The 16,716-nt window shown below is 42.1% G+C and overlaps 1 protein-coding gene across 4 annotated transcripts in view; it reads left to right on the top strand.

The window, feature by feature from the left end:
* Positions 1-228: 228 nt before the first annotated feature.
* PIK3CG (phosphatidylinositol-4,5-bisphosphate 3-kinase catalytic subunit gamma) overlaps positions 229-16,716 on the top strand; it is a 35,847-nt gene continuing 19,359 nt past the window's right edge. The window contains exons 1-5 of one of the 4 annotated variants that reach the window (XM_054812714.1): positions 229-667; positions 5,258-5,415; positions 6,657-8,672; positions 12,900-12,965; positions 13,070-13,295. In XM_054812714.1, coding sequence (XP_054668689.1) covers positions 6,669-8,672; positions 12,900-12,965; positions 13,070-13,295 — 2,296 coding nt within the window. In that variant the 5' untranslated portion in view covers positions 229-667; positions 5,258-5,415; positions 6,657-6,668. Of the gene's footprint in view, positions 668-5,257; positions 5,416-5,585; positions 5,714-6,656; positions 8,673-12,899; positions 12,966-13,069; positions 13,296-16,716 lie in introns of those variants that run through there. The other 3 variants (XM_054812728.1, XM_054812704.1, XM_054812720.1) reach the window with 3 other exon arrangements.

A 16,716-nucleotide genomic window follows, 5' to 3' on the forward strand; every position in this document is an offset into this window, starting at 1 on the left:
AGCACGGGCCTGGCCGGGCGGCCGTGGGCTCCGGCAACCAGCAGCCAGAGGTGGTGGCCGCTCAGCAGCAGCCTGAAGGGAGCCCTGGGCCATGAACATCTCTGTGAAGCTGCTTCCAGAGAGGTTTTGCTGCCTGTACTGACACCCGGACTGGTCCTGCGTGCCTTGTGCTGGTGATTAAACCACCCTAAGGCTGTGGTGCTGTACCCTAACAGCGGATATATCCCCACTCCGGCTGATGTGGCCGTACCGGGCCAGCGGGTCCCGGACCGCGGCTGGGCTGCCCGCTGCCTCCAGGCGGCCGGGCCGGGCACCGCGCTCCGCAGACCTGCGGGGCGTCCCGGCCCAGCGCCGGCCCCTTCCCCGGGCCCCCGCCTCGCTCGGGGGAAGGGTCCCGGTCCGGGCGCCCGGCTCGACGGGCCGCGGCGGGGGCCGGTCGCAGCGGCGGGGGCCGGTCGCCCCGGGGCCGCGGCGGGACCGGGCGGCGGCGGCCGAGCGGGGCGGGGAGGCCCCACAGCCGGTTCCCTCTTTGCCCGGCGTGTGATTGGCGGCGGCTCCGGAGCTGCCTACCGCCGGCCATGGAGCCTCCCCTCCGGCCCCCGGCCCGCTCCGCTTCCTGCTGAGGAAAACACCTGTCCGGAGCCGGGGCCGCGGCCGCGGCGCTGCGGTGAGTAGCTCCGTCCCGGGGACCGGCGGGGGTCGCCGGCGGACCCTGCCCCCAGGCCGGCGCTGCCCGGCCCTGCCCGAGGCCCGGGCTCGCAGGTGGCGGCGGGGGGGCGCAGGGCCGGGGCGGTGCGGCCCGGCTCCCCACGGTGGCGGTGGGCAGACCCGCCCGGCGGGCGCGCCCGCGGCAGGGTGGCAGCGGTCCCCAGCTGCCCGGCCGGACTGGACGCGGCGAGGTTTTGCCCTCATGCGGCCACCACTCCGCTGCCGCTCCCGCGGGCGCTGCGGGGCGGCGCGGCCCCGGCCGCCATCTCGGGGCGGCGGGGCGGCGGGGCGGGCGCGGCCTCGGGGCCCGGCCGGTGGGCCGGGTGAGGGAGGCAGCCCCGGCCCGCAGCTCCCCGCCGCGTCGAGCTTCCCGGGGCTGGCGCAGGCGAAGCGGTTCGCCCAGAGCCCCCTTCCAGCAGCGGGGCATGTGTGACTGACCCGAGCCAGCGCTGCCGTGGCCAAGGCAAGGCTGAGCCCCCCGAACGCTGCCCGGTCCTTCGCTCCTTGCGGCCTTGGCCCCGGCTCGCATCCTGGCCCAAACACGAGTTACAGTTTTGATGCAAAACCTGCTGAGGAAACTATTTGTGTGTTGAATAAAACAATGCAAAGTGAAGGATCACACTAGGCAGTGGTAGCGGTTCCCTCTGGTCTTAAGATCTATGAGTCAGCTGTGCTACAACACAGCTTTTAAACAATAAATAACTGTATTTCCTCATCCAACAAATAATAACCTCTTGTGTCTATCCGGTACATGTAGACCATAAAACCTTCCCCCACCACAAATCGTCTGAAATAATAGCTGAGGGCATTCAGGAGTTGGTTGTCGGTGTAGATTAGATCACACCATTAATGATTATTTGAAAACTGGGCACAAGTTGAAAGGACGGGCAGTATCCAAATAGCGTGTCCGTGCAGGAGCCATAGCTGCAATCTCCGTGTTTTCAAACTCCATGAAGTGGTGCTTTGAAGGTAGATCACCCATCACTTGTATAACTCCAGTTAACTAGAATTTCGCCAAAACTCTTATCTAAATTTTTGGAACCAGGTAGAAGTTAGTTTGTTCCAGAAGCACCCCCAAAGAGACACCTAGTGTAGGAACCAAAATGCCCAAAGGTCTGTAGGGAAGGCAGGGGGGTCCTGAAAACATTACAGCCAGAATGGCAGTCTGATTCACTGTGCAACCTCCTGACGGAGATGTTCAGCTGTATCTGCTGATTAGTATACTTTTTGATGAAGAATGTGACTATATTATCTGTGAAGTTGATTTGCTAATGGGAAGCTGCGTGGATTTAATTCCCGTGAGAGCTAGGAGTTGCTAGAGGGTTTGACAAAAGAACTGAGCAAAGTGGGTTTTGTTGTTGTGTTCGTGCTTAACATGTTAGTGCTGTATTGTGCCTGTATAGTTCAGCACTCGATCACTGTAGATGCAGGGAAGATATACTGTACTCCTACCCAGCAAATGCAAAGCGACCTCCTGCTACAGGACATTGCTGGCAAGTAGATGTAGTATGCTGCTTGGAAAACTTTTGGTCATGTTGTGGTAGTTTTTTTTTTTAATTTATCTTTAAAGTTAACTTTATCTGAAACTGTGAATGTAAATGGATTATTATTATATTTGCATAATGTGTGCACCAGGTAATTCTTACTCCGATAGTACCTATTTTCTGGCAGGTTATGTTGTCTGGGAAGGAGTTCACACTAAAGTGAAAAGAATAATTTAAAAATAAGGTTTTCACATGAAGCAGGAACAAAATAAGCATAAAAAAACCTGGTGAAGAATAAGTAACTGGTAAAACGCTAACACAGTCCTAACAAAGCAGTGAAGTTTGAGATATCTTGAATTTTTTGTCACAGAATATATGAAGTAATTCATGATAATACCACATTGTGTCTTTAAAGCACCTTTCAACCAGTGTTCTCAAATCATTTAACAAGTTTACTCAACAATTTATCTCCTAAGCGTGCTGTGAATTATATTTCAGTCTCAGTTACCCTAAACTGCGCTGGCTCCATTCCCTTGCTTCCCTTCTCTTCCCTTCCCTGCCCTGCCACTCCTGCAAGTGGTGAGTCAGATTAAGGAACTGATCCAGCTGAAAATTAACCGAATTTTTTTGTTGTTGTTGTTATGATCAGTTTGCTGACCTGAGTGATGAGATAGGAACACAACTGGAAACAAAGACGAGTCTGTTTGCTTTTCTTAGTTACCTTTTACAGGCCCACCACCTCCCACTCCATTGCACCCCATCAGGATTCGTGGACCAGTGGTAGGACAGTTCTCCTGATACAGGGAAATTTGGAATTGATGAGGCTAATTAGAATTAGAAATAAAAAAGAGTGAGACTTACCTTTTTTGTTGGTGGTATTGCAGTAGTATAGAAACATGAATACTTAGGCTTGACAAAGGTTTTAGAAAGTTTTTTTAAATGATTTTCAGTTACAAACATCCAAGTTTTCTGATGCATATGCATGAGGAAATACGACTTTGCCATGCCTATACATGGATTAGCAGGAAATAGATACAATTTGGTGTCACTCTAAGAATGGGGACACTTTTCTGTCTGTCATTGCAGAGACAGATTAGAGACAGTCATCACTCCAAGAGTTGGCTTCTGAAGCTGATGAAGAGAGGTCAGAGCTGAACTGGAGATGGAGTTGGACATGTGAAGTGGCATGGCAGGTCACAGCTGAAATGAATGTGGGAGATGAGACAGTCTTGTATGGGCAGTTACACAAGTGCCACACATTTTGCATTGTATCTGATGCAGTTCATGGGGGAATATTTGAACCTTTCACAGTCTTTTTAAGTGGATCAAAGTGTCAAACAATTCCATTCGTTCATCAGTGTACAGGGTAGTTCTCTGCTGCACGAGGCAGAGATGCTGCCTTTGGTTTGATTTTGATGGTCTTGATCAATGGAGTAGTACTAGAATAGCTTAGCAGGAGATGGGATATTTGTGCGTATATGTGTTTGAAAGATTAAAGTGCATAGTATACGGCAGCAAGACGAGGACATTTTAAACCAGCGTGCTTTCTTAGGTCTGGCAAAATCCAATGAAACTCTGATGAGTCCAGGTTTACTTAATAGGGTCAGCACAACGACTTTTAGAACGAGGGGTATTTGCGAAAAACATACGTAGCCTGTTGGCATGAAAATTCCGGCAGCTGAGTGCTTTTTTCAGACAAGAGGACCAGAGGGGAAAGCGATGTGTAGTGCTCAGCTGCCACAGAGACTGTGGCTGATGAATGCTGACAGGCTGCACACGCGCAGAGGATTAGTGTTGGAGATGTCTTGGCCAAGACGGGTAGATTCCATGGCAGCGATAAAATGTTCAGGGCAACTTTGCCACTTCTTTAAGAAATTTCAAATACTGGCTCTAAAAGGTGGAGGGAGCTAGAACAGACTGTTTTCCACAAACTCACTTCCTGAGAAACATAACCTCTAAAAAGAAATCAATCTTAGCTACCAAGCAAAATGATGCTCTGAGAAAGAAGAGCTATGTCTATGGTGGAGGCTATTTTCTTTTTTTATCCTTGGCAAAACATTTATTTCAGAGGTTGTGAGTGGCACATTGGAGGCAGGTAAGAGACTATCAGATTTTTTTGCCAGTACAGAGGGAGCTTTTTTTTTTCTTTTTAATAAGAAAGATGTCTTACGAGATAGGAGGCATGCATATGTTAAAAAAACACAAAACACCACCATTTCACTGTTGCAAAAGGACCTCTCAGTTGTTTCATATTTTTTTCTTCTTCTCAAGAGTCATCATTTTTGTAGGATATCTAGTGCTGTAGGATATCTAGTGCTGTAGGATGTGCACTGCTTATTGCTCTTCAAAATGCTCAGTTTTTCCCTGGAAAAGACATAAGGAAAAAGGATTTGATGAGAGGTTTTTCTGTCTTTTCGTTCTGATTTGTATGTGTTTTCCCAAATCTTTTCCTGTGGGGATTTTCTTTTTTAGGAAAGGAACAGCACTTCAGGTTGTAGCTAACCACACGAATTAGGGTTGAAAGTCCATTGTTTAAATTCTTCACAAATTTTAAGTCATAATTTCTAGTGGATTTCACTGTGTGTTTGTGATCATAAATGGATGAGTTAAAAATACTAGGAGGAAGACTGCCCAGCAGTTCTATTGCTGAGGTTATCCTTGGCAGATACCATCTCCATGTGATCCCTGTATGGAGACTGGCTTAAAAAACTCTAATGAATTTAAGTTGGAAGTCCTCAAAGGGCTATTACCATGAAAATAAAAATCAGGAAACATTGCAGATTTCGTTGTGTTTTATATACTATTTTTATTTAACTCTTTTATAAAGTAGTTAGGCTCTCATTTTTAAAATGTTTTATTTGGATATATTGGATTTATTGCCTGGATTATTCTTAGCTATTTTTAAAAGGCTTTAAGCATGTCTTCTATGCATGTGTGTTAAAATTACTCTGGTGTACTGTTAGTGTATTTTTACTGTTGTGACAGGAAAAGCATTCTGACTTTTTTTAAAATGAGCAATCATATGTATAATCAACTTGGTTAAAACTTCCTTCCTGGTAGTGCAGCACTTCCTTTGCATCTGGATATGAGGGCGAGCAAGAAAAGCAGAACAGCTTAAACAAAGAAATTTTTTGTGTGAATGATCTTCCTTTAAAAAAATAGGAACTTCAGAAATTAAACAAATGAATCGACTTCAGCAATTCAGCCTTTATTTTATAACCAGGTAATATTTCCTTGTGCTTTGTCAGTTATAGAGGTGGTGTGTCCACGGTTGTTGCTTTCCGGAACTTGACAAAAATTTTAGTTAGCATGCTATGTTGTCTCAGTTTAACCTTTTATATTTTTATCTTTTTGTTTTGTCATATGCTAAGGCATCATTACATTAGGTTTGGTTTTTCCAGCAGTTGGAGAAAGATTTTATGTGTAAAAAGCATTGTCTGGAAAGGAAGTTCCGTATGTTGCTGTGACTTAGCTTGTGTGAGCACGTTCAGTCGGCACTGCCTTCCTCTTCCAAGCTCTCGGTGAATAACTTCCACTTTAATATTGTTCAATGGAGATTAACTGTAAGCAATAATATTTTTTTGTTTACTGAAAGCTAATAAGATAGGCTACTTGCGTTCGAAGTTGTTTTGCAGGTGTGTTAGGTGTGATTTGATGTATAGGATAATAAATCGGCATCAGCTTGGAGTTTTTTTCTTCTGTAACAAACTAATAGTTTATACTGGAAGTATTTACTTTTAAAATGAATTGATGTTATCAGTGAATTGATTTATTTAAAAGAAGCATATCTAATGATACCAGGCTTGAATTTAGATGCACGTTAAATATGTCTTCAGAAGTAGTCCCTGCCTTTTGAATCCTGGCGGCGTTTTTTTGGTGTAAGTCCTTATTCCTCACCACTAAAAAGAGAGGCAGAGGAAAATGGGAATAGGCTCACCCCTGTCCAGTCTGCAAATAAATTGCTTGTTTTGTTACTTTCTGTCATTCCTGGAGCTCGGTGGGATCGCATTCTGCTCATACACAGTAATAGCATGTCTTTTGATTTCTATGAAAATCCACTTGTGTTAACATCAGCAGCATCAAAACAGATGAGGCAGCAGAAAAATCACTGCTTGATCAAATAGAAGCAAGAACAAATCAGTATGGAAGAAATATATAGTCAGACTGCTTATCCTCAGTGAAATCTGGGAAGGCTGTTTAAATGCTCTATTTTAATTATTTAATCATTGGAGGATTTTTTAATTTTTATTTTTTATATTTGGCATTGAATTGAATAGATTATGTCTGAAGAGGTTTATGTAAATCAAGTGTTTATGACCAGAAATTAAGGGGAAGGGGAGATATAAAAAGTGTATATGTAGCAGGATTCTGACTGGCCTGTGATTTTAGTTAAGAAGAGTTAAAAGATAAGAGTAAAGAAAATTGTAAATGAGAAAGTAATCAAGTATTTGTATGTTTTGCTAGATTTCTTCTGGCATGGAGTTGGGGGATTATGAACAGCCTGTTGTTATGAGAGAAGAAAACAAACGAAGGAGAAGAAGAATGAAACCTCATTGTACATCTAGTAATTTGTCGTCAATGGAACTGATATCCATTGAGTTCATTTTACCTACAAGCAATAAACATACTAAAGTACCGGAAATGATGTTACTCGAAATAGCTGGCAACTGTACAGTTGAGCAAATGAAAGCACAGATTTGGATGCGTGCAATAGAAATTAGTCAAACCACAGACTTCTACCACACATTCACCCCGGATCAATTTATTCTGCAGTATCAGAAGAAAGGGCAATGGTATGAAATTTATGATAAACATCAAGTATTACAGACATTGGACTGCATACTGTACTGGAAAGTGTTACAGAAAAAGGTAGGCAAGATCTATGTTGTCCAGAAACAAAAACCATCAGAAGAAGTTCAGGAATTTCAGCGACAGCTTAACAACTTAATTGGTTATGATGTCACTGATGTAAGCAACGTGCATGATGATGAACTAGAATTTACCCGTCGCAGATTAGTCACTCCACGAATGATAGAGGTAGCCTGTAGAGATCCTAAATTGTATGCAATGCACCCCTGGACAACATCTAAGCCACTCCCAGAATATTTATTTAAAAAGATCACTAATAATAACATTTTCATAATTATACATAGAGGAACAACTAGCCAAAAAATTAAAGTGTCAATAGATGACACTCCAGATACGATTCTCCACAGCTTTTTCACAAAAATGGCGAAGAAAAAGTCTTTGATGGACATTCCTGAAGATCATAGTGAACTGGATTTTGTTCTCAGGATTTGTGGCAGAGATGAATACATTACTGGAGAGACACCGATCAAAGATTTTCACTGGATAAGACAGTGCCTTAAGAATGGGGAAGAAATCCACCTTGTCTTAGACAATCCCCCTGACCCAAATGAGGATGAGGTTCAGAAGGAAGAGTGGCCCTTGGTGGATGACTGTACAGGAGTTACAGGATATCATGAACAATTGACAATAGACGGAAAAGATCATGAGAGAGTCTTCACTATCTCTTTGTGGGATTGTAATAGGAAATTTAGGGTGAAAATAATTGGCATTGATATCCCAGTTTTACCGAGAAATACTGATCTTACTGTGTTTGTGGAGGCTAACATTCAACATGGGCAGCAGCTCCTTTCACAAAGGAGGACTTCATCGAAGCCTTTCACTGAGGAGGTTTTGTGGAATATTTGGTTGGAGTTTGATATCAAAATCAAGGACTTGCCTAAAGGAGCCCTCCTGAATCTTCAGATATACTGCGGCAAAACACAGGGACTGTCCACAAAGACAAACCTTCAGTCACATGAATCCCCCAACTCTGATTCAAAATGCAAAACTCAGCTTCTCTATTATGTAAATCTCTTGTTGATAGATCACCGTTTCTTGCTACGAAGTGGGGAGTATGTGCTCCACATGTGGAAAATTCCAGGCAAGGGGGAAGAACAAGGAAGTATCAATGCAGACAAACTCACATCAGCAACTAACCCGGATAAAGAAAACTCAATGGCTATCTCTATTGTGCTGGACAAATATTGTCACCCAATTGCTTTGCCCAAGCACAGGATAACATCAGACCCCCAAGGGGATAGGACACGAGCTGAAATGCCCAACCAGCTTCGCAAGCAACTTGAAGAGATCATAGCAACTGACCCACTTAATCCACTTTCTCCTGAGGACAAAGAACTGTTGTGGCACTTTAGATATGAAAGCATAAAGCACCCCAAGGCGTATCCTAAGCTGCTTAGCTCTGTGAAATGGGGACAACAAGAAATAGTGGCCAAAACATACCAGTTGCTAGCTAAAAAGGAAGTTTGGGATCAAAGCACTTTAGATGTTGGACTCACAATGCAACTTCTGGACTGTAACTTTTCGGATGAAAATGTCCGAGCAATGGCAGTTCAAAAACTGGAAAGTTTAGAAGATGATGATGTTCTTCATTATCTTTTACAGCTTGTGCAGGTAAGGTATATTTGCATTCTTGAACTCAGCCTTCCGCGAATATTTGCATTACCCCATCATCGTTCCCGTCTTAGTAGGTGTAGTTAATAATCCCTAGGTTTTAAGTCTTCAGTATATAGTCAAAGCAGTGGTAGTAACTAAATTAACCCAAAACACACTTTCTACATTTTGCCTTTTACCAATGTTGTTATTTTTGGGTTACCATTGCCTTCTGTCTTGTGTTTAGAGTAGTATGTTTTTCTGGAAATTGTCAACACTAGCACAGCTATGATGGGAGCAAATCCTTACTGTGCTGTCTCTAATCCTGTGCCTATCAGGTCTGAATCACACAGCACTGAAGAATTGTTGACTGCTCTACCAATAGTTTAGAAAGAGTGTAGACAGAAAGAAAGTAAAGGCAGATGTTGACATTGGCAAGGCCTAAAGAAAAATCTGGGGTTGGGTTTTAGGTCAAGAACAACAGTGTATTTACATAGTATGCTGCGATGACTTCAGTCCTGTAGTGTTAAAGGGACGAAATTTATCTAGAAGCTTCCAAAAATTTTTAAAAAGTAAATAAAGGGTTGCTAGGACTCCATAATAAATCAATCTGGGAAGTTGGGTGAAAAATTGTGTTTTTAATGGCAATGAATCACCGCTGCATCAAGTTGAAGTGCTTTGTGTGTGGATCTGCCAGATGAAACATCGGGAATGTTTATATCAGTTATACAGGAAAATTGGTTTGTTTGCTTTTTTGCAATGCGGTGCCGGAGCTGGGCAGGCTGTCAGTGGCAAAGTCACGTCTGATGCCTGATGAAAGGTGTAACCCTGCAGTTCTTCCTGCTAAACATGTCCCCTGAAGCAGGGCGACTCCACAGGCTTCCCACACCAGACAGGGCTCTGGTTCATGTGGAAAGGCTGTCACCCTGCAGAGCAGGAAATACTTTTTTCAAAGAATCAGAGGACAAAATTAAAATTTGAAAAAAAAAAAGGAACTGCTGCAGCCAGGGAAGCTGCGGGATGGGGTTTTTAATTTCTGCAAGTTCAGAGAGTGCCCAGGTTCCCAGAAAAGTGAAGTTAGTATTTCAGATTTTGCTGTGCATCAGTAGTGCTTTAAACAAGGCCTTTTTAGCCTTGTCTTTGCTTGTCTGAAGATTAGACTCCCCAGGCAGAGTTATGCACTTCTGCATTAACCAAAGGAGTCGCAATGGTTACCTCATTGGGCCACCCATGTAGCTGCTGCTGTATATATGCTTGGCTTGTGAGCTTTTCTGTCTACATGTGGCTCAGCAATTTTATTTGCCTCTGTATCCAAATTAGGGATTTGGTATGGTGATTGGTTGATATCAAAGTGCCTGAGAGAATGGGGGAAATACTGGGATTTTTTCCATTTGTTTTTGAAATTATTTGTTTTCAGGAAGTACAAATCTGGAGAGTTTTAAAAAGAATAAATCTCTCTAACAGTAAATTAAATTACTGTAGCATAAAATCATAGTAGCTTAACTTCACTGTGTCATTTTTAGTAGGAGATGTAGTAAGAAATTAAAAGATTGCCATCCTCCAGAAGGAAAAAAAGTACTAGATCCCAAGTTTTACCTCTCTGCTGCTTCCTTGTCTTTCCTTCCTTGGCTAACAACGGAGCGTAGGCTGTCAGCATCCTGCAGCAAAGTATTGGTACCACCGTGCATTTGAAAATCCACATTTTTCAGAGAATGGATGTCAGCCATTCCTCTGCTCTGATGGACACATCCGAGATACCTTTTCTGCAAACGGTCATCACTTTTCACATGCATGCCTTCGTGAAAGTTTTATGGCTTTATTTCACTCTGCAGAGGATATTCCCATTTTACCTTCTAGTAGAGTTAGAAATCAAACAAACATTTTATTTCCCCCCAAGTTTATCCCAAATAGAAGCAGCCAAATGGAAGGTCTGTTGTTCCCTGAGCAGTTGATAAAACATGGATAGGATAGTTAAAATACAACAAAATTCATTGTAAAACAAACACCGACTGTACTGCTTGTGTATGGCAGTGGGTAAAGCTCTTGTGCTGAACTGACAAGGCAGAGGGACCTGATGAAATGGCAGCAGACATCGATTGTTAATGACTACCTTTTATTGTTGGTATTCAAATGTTGATATGTGACTGTGAAGAAAAAAGAAAAATGAGATTGACTTTTAAAAGTAATTATTTCTAAACCATAAGCATAATAAGGATACTCATAATACATTTTTCTAATATTCTTTTATTATAAAACACATTTGCAACCTTAATATAAAGAGGTTTTGTTTTGAAGCAATGGCCAGTTGTTTGGCTTGCTTTCATTCAGCAAAGCATATACCAGAATGAGGTTTTTAATAGGCTTTCTTAGAACTGTAAGCAAATCCATTTGAATTTACGTAATAATTATTGCTTTTGGGTGCCTTATTTCAGTGCAAATTAATTTTTATTAAAAAACCCTCATACCTCATAATCTCATACACAAAGTAATAGGATCTATGTATTTTTAAATCAGTTTATGTTTGTGAGTTCTCATTATCTTTCCAAAATAAGATGGTGTTGCTTGGGGGAATAAAACAGTATTGCAGAGATGGTCAAGACAGTTCTTGCAGAATTATGATACTGTAGAAGGGCAAGTCTGGTGCTTGACTTTCTTGCCTGTCTCTTAGCCAGCAGCTGGAAAGAACAAGTTTTTGTAGCATTTTTATAAATTGGTTTATTCTAGAAGGTTGACTGAAAAAGCTCAATTATTTTTTCTTTTTTTTTTTTTTTTTCCCTGTTGAATAAACCCACAGGACAATTTACATTTCAGAAATAGTATTGATATTTTAATAATAAAAAATACAACTGTGTGCCACAGTACTTTTAAGAGTTTATAAAACCCTGTGATTTGTTTGATGAATTTAGTAGACCTCTGCTGGTGGCTTGGTTGCTTCTTTGCAAGCTGCAGACCACAGTGATCTTGGAAAAGCCATTATATTCTGTTGAATAACTATCGCTAGAGGTTTGCATACTTTGTTGCTTCTGAAAGCTGAGCATGCTACATGCACCCAGCTCTCTGCACATCCCTTTGTTTTCTTTTAATCTCCCTACGTGCTGCTTCCTGGCTCTCTATTCCCAGAACCTGAAGCCATTCACCAACCCCCTTGGTCCACAACAGGGATTTTGTGACTCTGTTCCAGAGATTGTATGCTGCTTATTTTTTTCTTCTTGCCATGGGATATACACGCATATCTTTTTTTCCCCATTGATCTTAGTACAAACGTCCTATAAACTTGAGTCCTTCAAACAATGGGAAAGAAGCTGCTGGAAAAACCACTTGAAGTGGACAAATTCCCTGGCACAGCCCAGTACTGGAAGTGTGATAGTTTTCTGGTAGACCAGTACAGTTGGTTATTGGGATAGCAGGGAGAATAACAGCAAAAAAATTGCAATCCTGACACTTCAAAAAAGTTGTTGACTTTTTGTTTCCACCCTTTTTTGGCAGTAGCTTGGGATTATCTGTGGGCTTGGGTGGAGGGGAGCAGCTGTTGGAAGAGAAAAAATACATCTGTGCTCACAGAGTCATTTAAAAAAAAAAAAAAGCTCTAGTGAAGTCTTCCTCTTAATTGTACTCCGTTACTATAGGATGTGCATCAGAGCCTTTATTCTATTTTGTGGTTCATTTAGGGGCTAAGGGCTGGAATGCCTGAGATTAGGTGCTCCGAAAAGCTGCTCCTGTATCCCATGCTTGCTGGGGAGCCCAGCGGTGAACCCTGCTGCCCCAGTCCCAAAGTGGTGGATGTTGTCAAAAAACAGTGCTTTATTACTGAAAACTTTCATTAAAGAATGATTACAAATACATCACTTCATTTGGCAATAATCTTTTCAAGCCTTCTCTGTGTCATTCAGACTGCAGACTGTTTTCTGATCTTGCTAGGTTTTGCTATGGCCTGAGAATGATGTTGCTTTGTTCACGTGCCTTCGTGAGCTCAGATCGGTCTTGCTGGTTAGCTACTCCCTGCATTGCTTTATTTGTCGCATTAATAATATACCTGAAAAGAAACTGTTGCAAATAAAAAGTGCTTCTTGAGTCAAACACAGAGAAGCCTTGCTTTGTTTTTTTCAGCTTTGTTTCCTCAAACGACCTATTTTGTTATACATTTTCTCCTCTTGCAGCAATGCTCTGTCTAGATGTCATCAGTAAAGTGTAAGTGCAATGAGATCTTAAATATGTCAGTAACATGTCTTCTATGTTTGTATTCCTCAGGCTGTGAAATTTGAGCCATATCATGACAGTGCATTAGCCAGATTTCTGCTAAAACGGGGTTTGAGAGTAAGTATTTCAAAATACAGCTAACTTATGCTAAAGTTACTCGCATTATTAAAACCCTTTGTCAAGAAATGCGTGCTGATTGTAGTATTTTTTTTCATCTCTAGAACAAAAGAATTGGTCACTTCTTGTTTTGGTTCTTAAGAAGCGAGATTGCCCAGTCCATGCATTACCAGCAGAGGTTTGCGGTCATCCTAGAAGCATATCTTAGGGGCTGTGGAAAAGCAATGCTACACGATTTCATGAAGCAGGTTCAAGTAATTGAATTGCTGCATAAAGTCACAATGGAGATAAAATCAGTTTCTGCAGAAAAGTATGATGTCACTTCTCAAGGTATTTCCTAACAGACATTTCTTCATTTGTAATAATATTGTATTTTTTCTTTGGGTGTGAAAATCTAGGCAGCAAATTGTACTCTTTATTTTGAAAATTCATGGATAAATTACTGTCAAAGGGCATCATTATTACTTCTTTTAAAATGCTAGTGTAAGATAACAGTGACTGAACCAATAATACATTTGTTTGCTTGTTCCACCCCAAAAGGGGAAGTATATCAATGTTATAGACAGCCAGTATATTCCCGTGCTTTGGCTTATCTTCTTGAACTTCATGCCATGCAACTGGGAAACGGCTAAGTTCTTGTACATAATCCTTAGCTGAATGCGAGCACTGAAGAAAGAAACGACTCAGGACAGAAATATTAACTGGAAATAGAAAGTGATGCTTGCCAAGAAACACAGCCTTACCCTAAGCAGTCACTAAAAGACTCTTGGCAGGAAGACCAGGGAGGAGTCCAGTACAGCCTCTGCTATGCCATGAAGGTAGCTGGTGGATCAGCAGTGAATATACAGAGCACATCTTTCGGGCTTTGTGATGTGCTGAAGAGGAGTCCTGTGAGACACAGATGTGGTATTGTTATTTCTAGTTCCTGTAAGCACTGCTTTGGAAGCGGCAGTAGGGTTATGCAATGCCTGTTTACCTCTGGGTTTTGCCTGCCTTTTTTTCCCTGCCTCGACTTCCTTAAAAGCTTGTTTGTATCATTCCTATTAGCGGCTTGGTGTTGAGAGTGAGTGCGAGAAGGCATAAGACAATATTCAAATTCTAAAAGCTATAGAGAGACCAGCTCTTCCTGCATGTTCAGCCTGGTGTGTTCCAGGCCAGGAAGTCCTTAGTTTGGAAAGCCGTTCCACTCTGGATACGCAGAAGTGGCTGTAGTGGCTTCTTCAAAAGAAATTTGAAGGAAATGTGCAAATATTGTCCAATATTTAATGTAGCATCAGTTACATTACCACATAGTGTGAGTAGGGGACTTACTGAACCCCTGTATAAAATATTCTTTCTAAACAACTTTATTAAAATGCTCCATAATCTAAATATATTTGGTCAGAATCCCATGTTTTGGAAAGAAACTTTACAGCCTTGCAGATGTACACGTCTGTAACAGCAGTTGCCTCCATAATACATTATCTTTGAAGGATATGTGGGCAAAGAAGAAAAGTTTCAAGAGAAAGCAATCACATTAACACCCACCAGGTTTTGAAGTTAAAGAATCTTTGTATGTAACGTACAGCAGAACATTGAAAGATGACTTATATAATTGACATTTTCACTGAATAAGGCTTCCTGAAACTGTGGAGTGTCCTACTAATGCTGAATCTAATTTAATTTATTCTCAGATTATTGAGGATATGATTTTTCCTACAGGCACCCTCTACTTCTTACATTTCTAAAAATGTATATCCTAAAATTTCTTCTTTAGTTTATTGCTTCTTTTTTGCCTCATCATTTCTAATGTTCATAGTTGTTTATATTTTCAGTCTGAATGTTTTGGACCGTTTCATTTCATTCTGTCATGCAGCCTCATCTAATTCTTGTATATATTTTTTTTCCTCCAGTATTTGTAGAATTTTTTAAAGAATAAATTCCTTCCAGTTAGGCCCATACTAGCCCAGTAGCAATCAAGCTGTCAGACTGTTTCTTTCACTTTTCATGTAATCTCTTTGCTTATATATGAACATAGCAAGTAATAATAAATAATTTATTTCATAAGCTTATTATTTATTTAATAAGCTTAATTTCCTTAAGCTGAAGGAGGGTAGATTTAGAATAGATATTAGGAAGAAATTCTTTACTGTGAAGGTGGTGAGGCACTGGAACAGGTTGCCCAGAGAAGCTGTGGATGCCCCATCCCTGGAAGTGTTCAAGGCCAGGTTGGATGGGGCTTTGGGCAACCTGGTCTAGTGGAGGGTGTCCCTGCCCACGGCAGGGGGTTGGAAGTAGATGATCTTTGAGGTCCTTTCCAACCCAAACCATTCTATGATTCTGTATGAAATAAATTCTTAAGATCATAATATTACAGCATGCATAGGATTATCTGCTTTCATCACGACTCAGATGATTTGCCTACCAAGAATGTGTCAATGCAGCTGTTTCTTCTCTTAAAATGCACAGCGCTTTGTTCTTAAGCCAGATCAACTTGAAATTGTTTCAGCAAGCGCCTTCACTTGCATTGTAAAATCAGCTAATTCCTAATCTTTACTAGCTTCAGTTGGTTGGCATACAATTTTCAAATCACATTACAGTACAATGAGGAGACTTACTGAAATCAAGCTAGATTTGTGTAGGAAATCAATAATTACATTTTAGAAAGCTGTTTCATGACCTGAGTTACTACAACCTAGGGTTGAAGGTTTTGTTTTGTTTTGAAAGTTGTCTAATTATAAAGTCCACTTATTAGCTCCTGTATCTTGCTGTCAGATTTATTTATTTTTTACCAGAGGAGATACAACATTGGTCACCTGGCATTGCTAGTTAGTTTTTTTCTAAAAGCATTTAGGATAAGTGAAACGTTTGTGTTCCATGAGTTCTCAGGTAATTCTTTTGGCTTGACTTTCTTTATTCGATAGCAACTTTTGAAATGTCTTAATTTTCTGGACATGAGCCAGCAATGTGCACTTGCAGCCCAGAAAGCCAACCATATCCTGGGCTGCATCAAAAGAACCTTGACCAGCAGGTCAAGGGAGGTGATCCTGCCCCTCTACTCCACTCTTGTGAGACCCCACCTGGAGTACTGCATCCAGCTCTGGGGGCCCCAGTACAAGAAAGACATGGAGCTGTTGGAGAGAGTCCAGAGGAGGCCACGAAGCTGATCAGAGGGCTGGAGCAGCTCTCCTGTGAAGACAGGCTGAGAGAGCTGGGGTTGTTCAGCCTGGAGAAGAGAAGGCTCCAGGGAGACCTTAGAGCAGCCTTCCAATACCTGAAGGGGCCTGCAAGAAATCTGGAGAGGGACTGCTTACAAGGCCATGGAGTGATAGGACAAGGGTTAATGGCCTTGAGCTGAAAGAGGGTACGTTTAGATTAGACATAAGGAGACATTTTTTGTGATTAGGATGGTGAGGCACTGGAACAGGTTGCCCAGAGAGGTGGTAGATGCCCCCTCCCTGGAAGCATTCAAGGCCAGGTTGGACGGGGTTCTCAGCAACCTGATCTAGTTGAAGACGTCCCTGCCCATGGCAGGGGGGTTGGACCAGATGACCTTTAAAGGTCCCTTCCAACCCAAACCATTCTATGATTGTATGATTTTATGATTTTGTATATTAAGAATCCAGGTCCATGTCTACCTTTCTGTGTTGGGTTTGCGTGGCAAGGTTTTGGTAGCAGGGGGGCTACAGGGGTGGCTTCTGTGAGAAGTTGCTAGAAGCTCCCCCTGTGTCTGATAGAGCCAATGCCAGCCGGCTCTAAGACGGGCCCGCCT

This window comes from Grus americana, chromosome 1, assembly GCF_028858705.1.
Source record: "Grus americana isolate bGruAme1 chromosome 1, bGruAme1.mat, whole genome shotgun sequence".
In the NCBI taxonomy this organism is placed as follows: Eukaryota; Metazoa; Chordata; class Aves; order Gruiformes; family Gruidae; genus Grus; species Grus americana.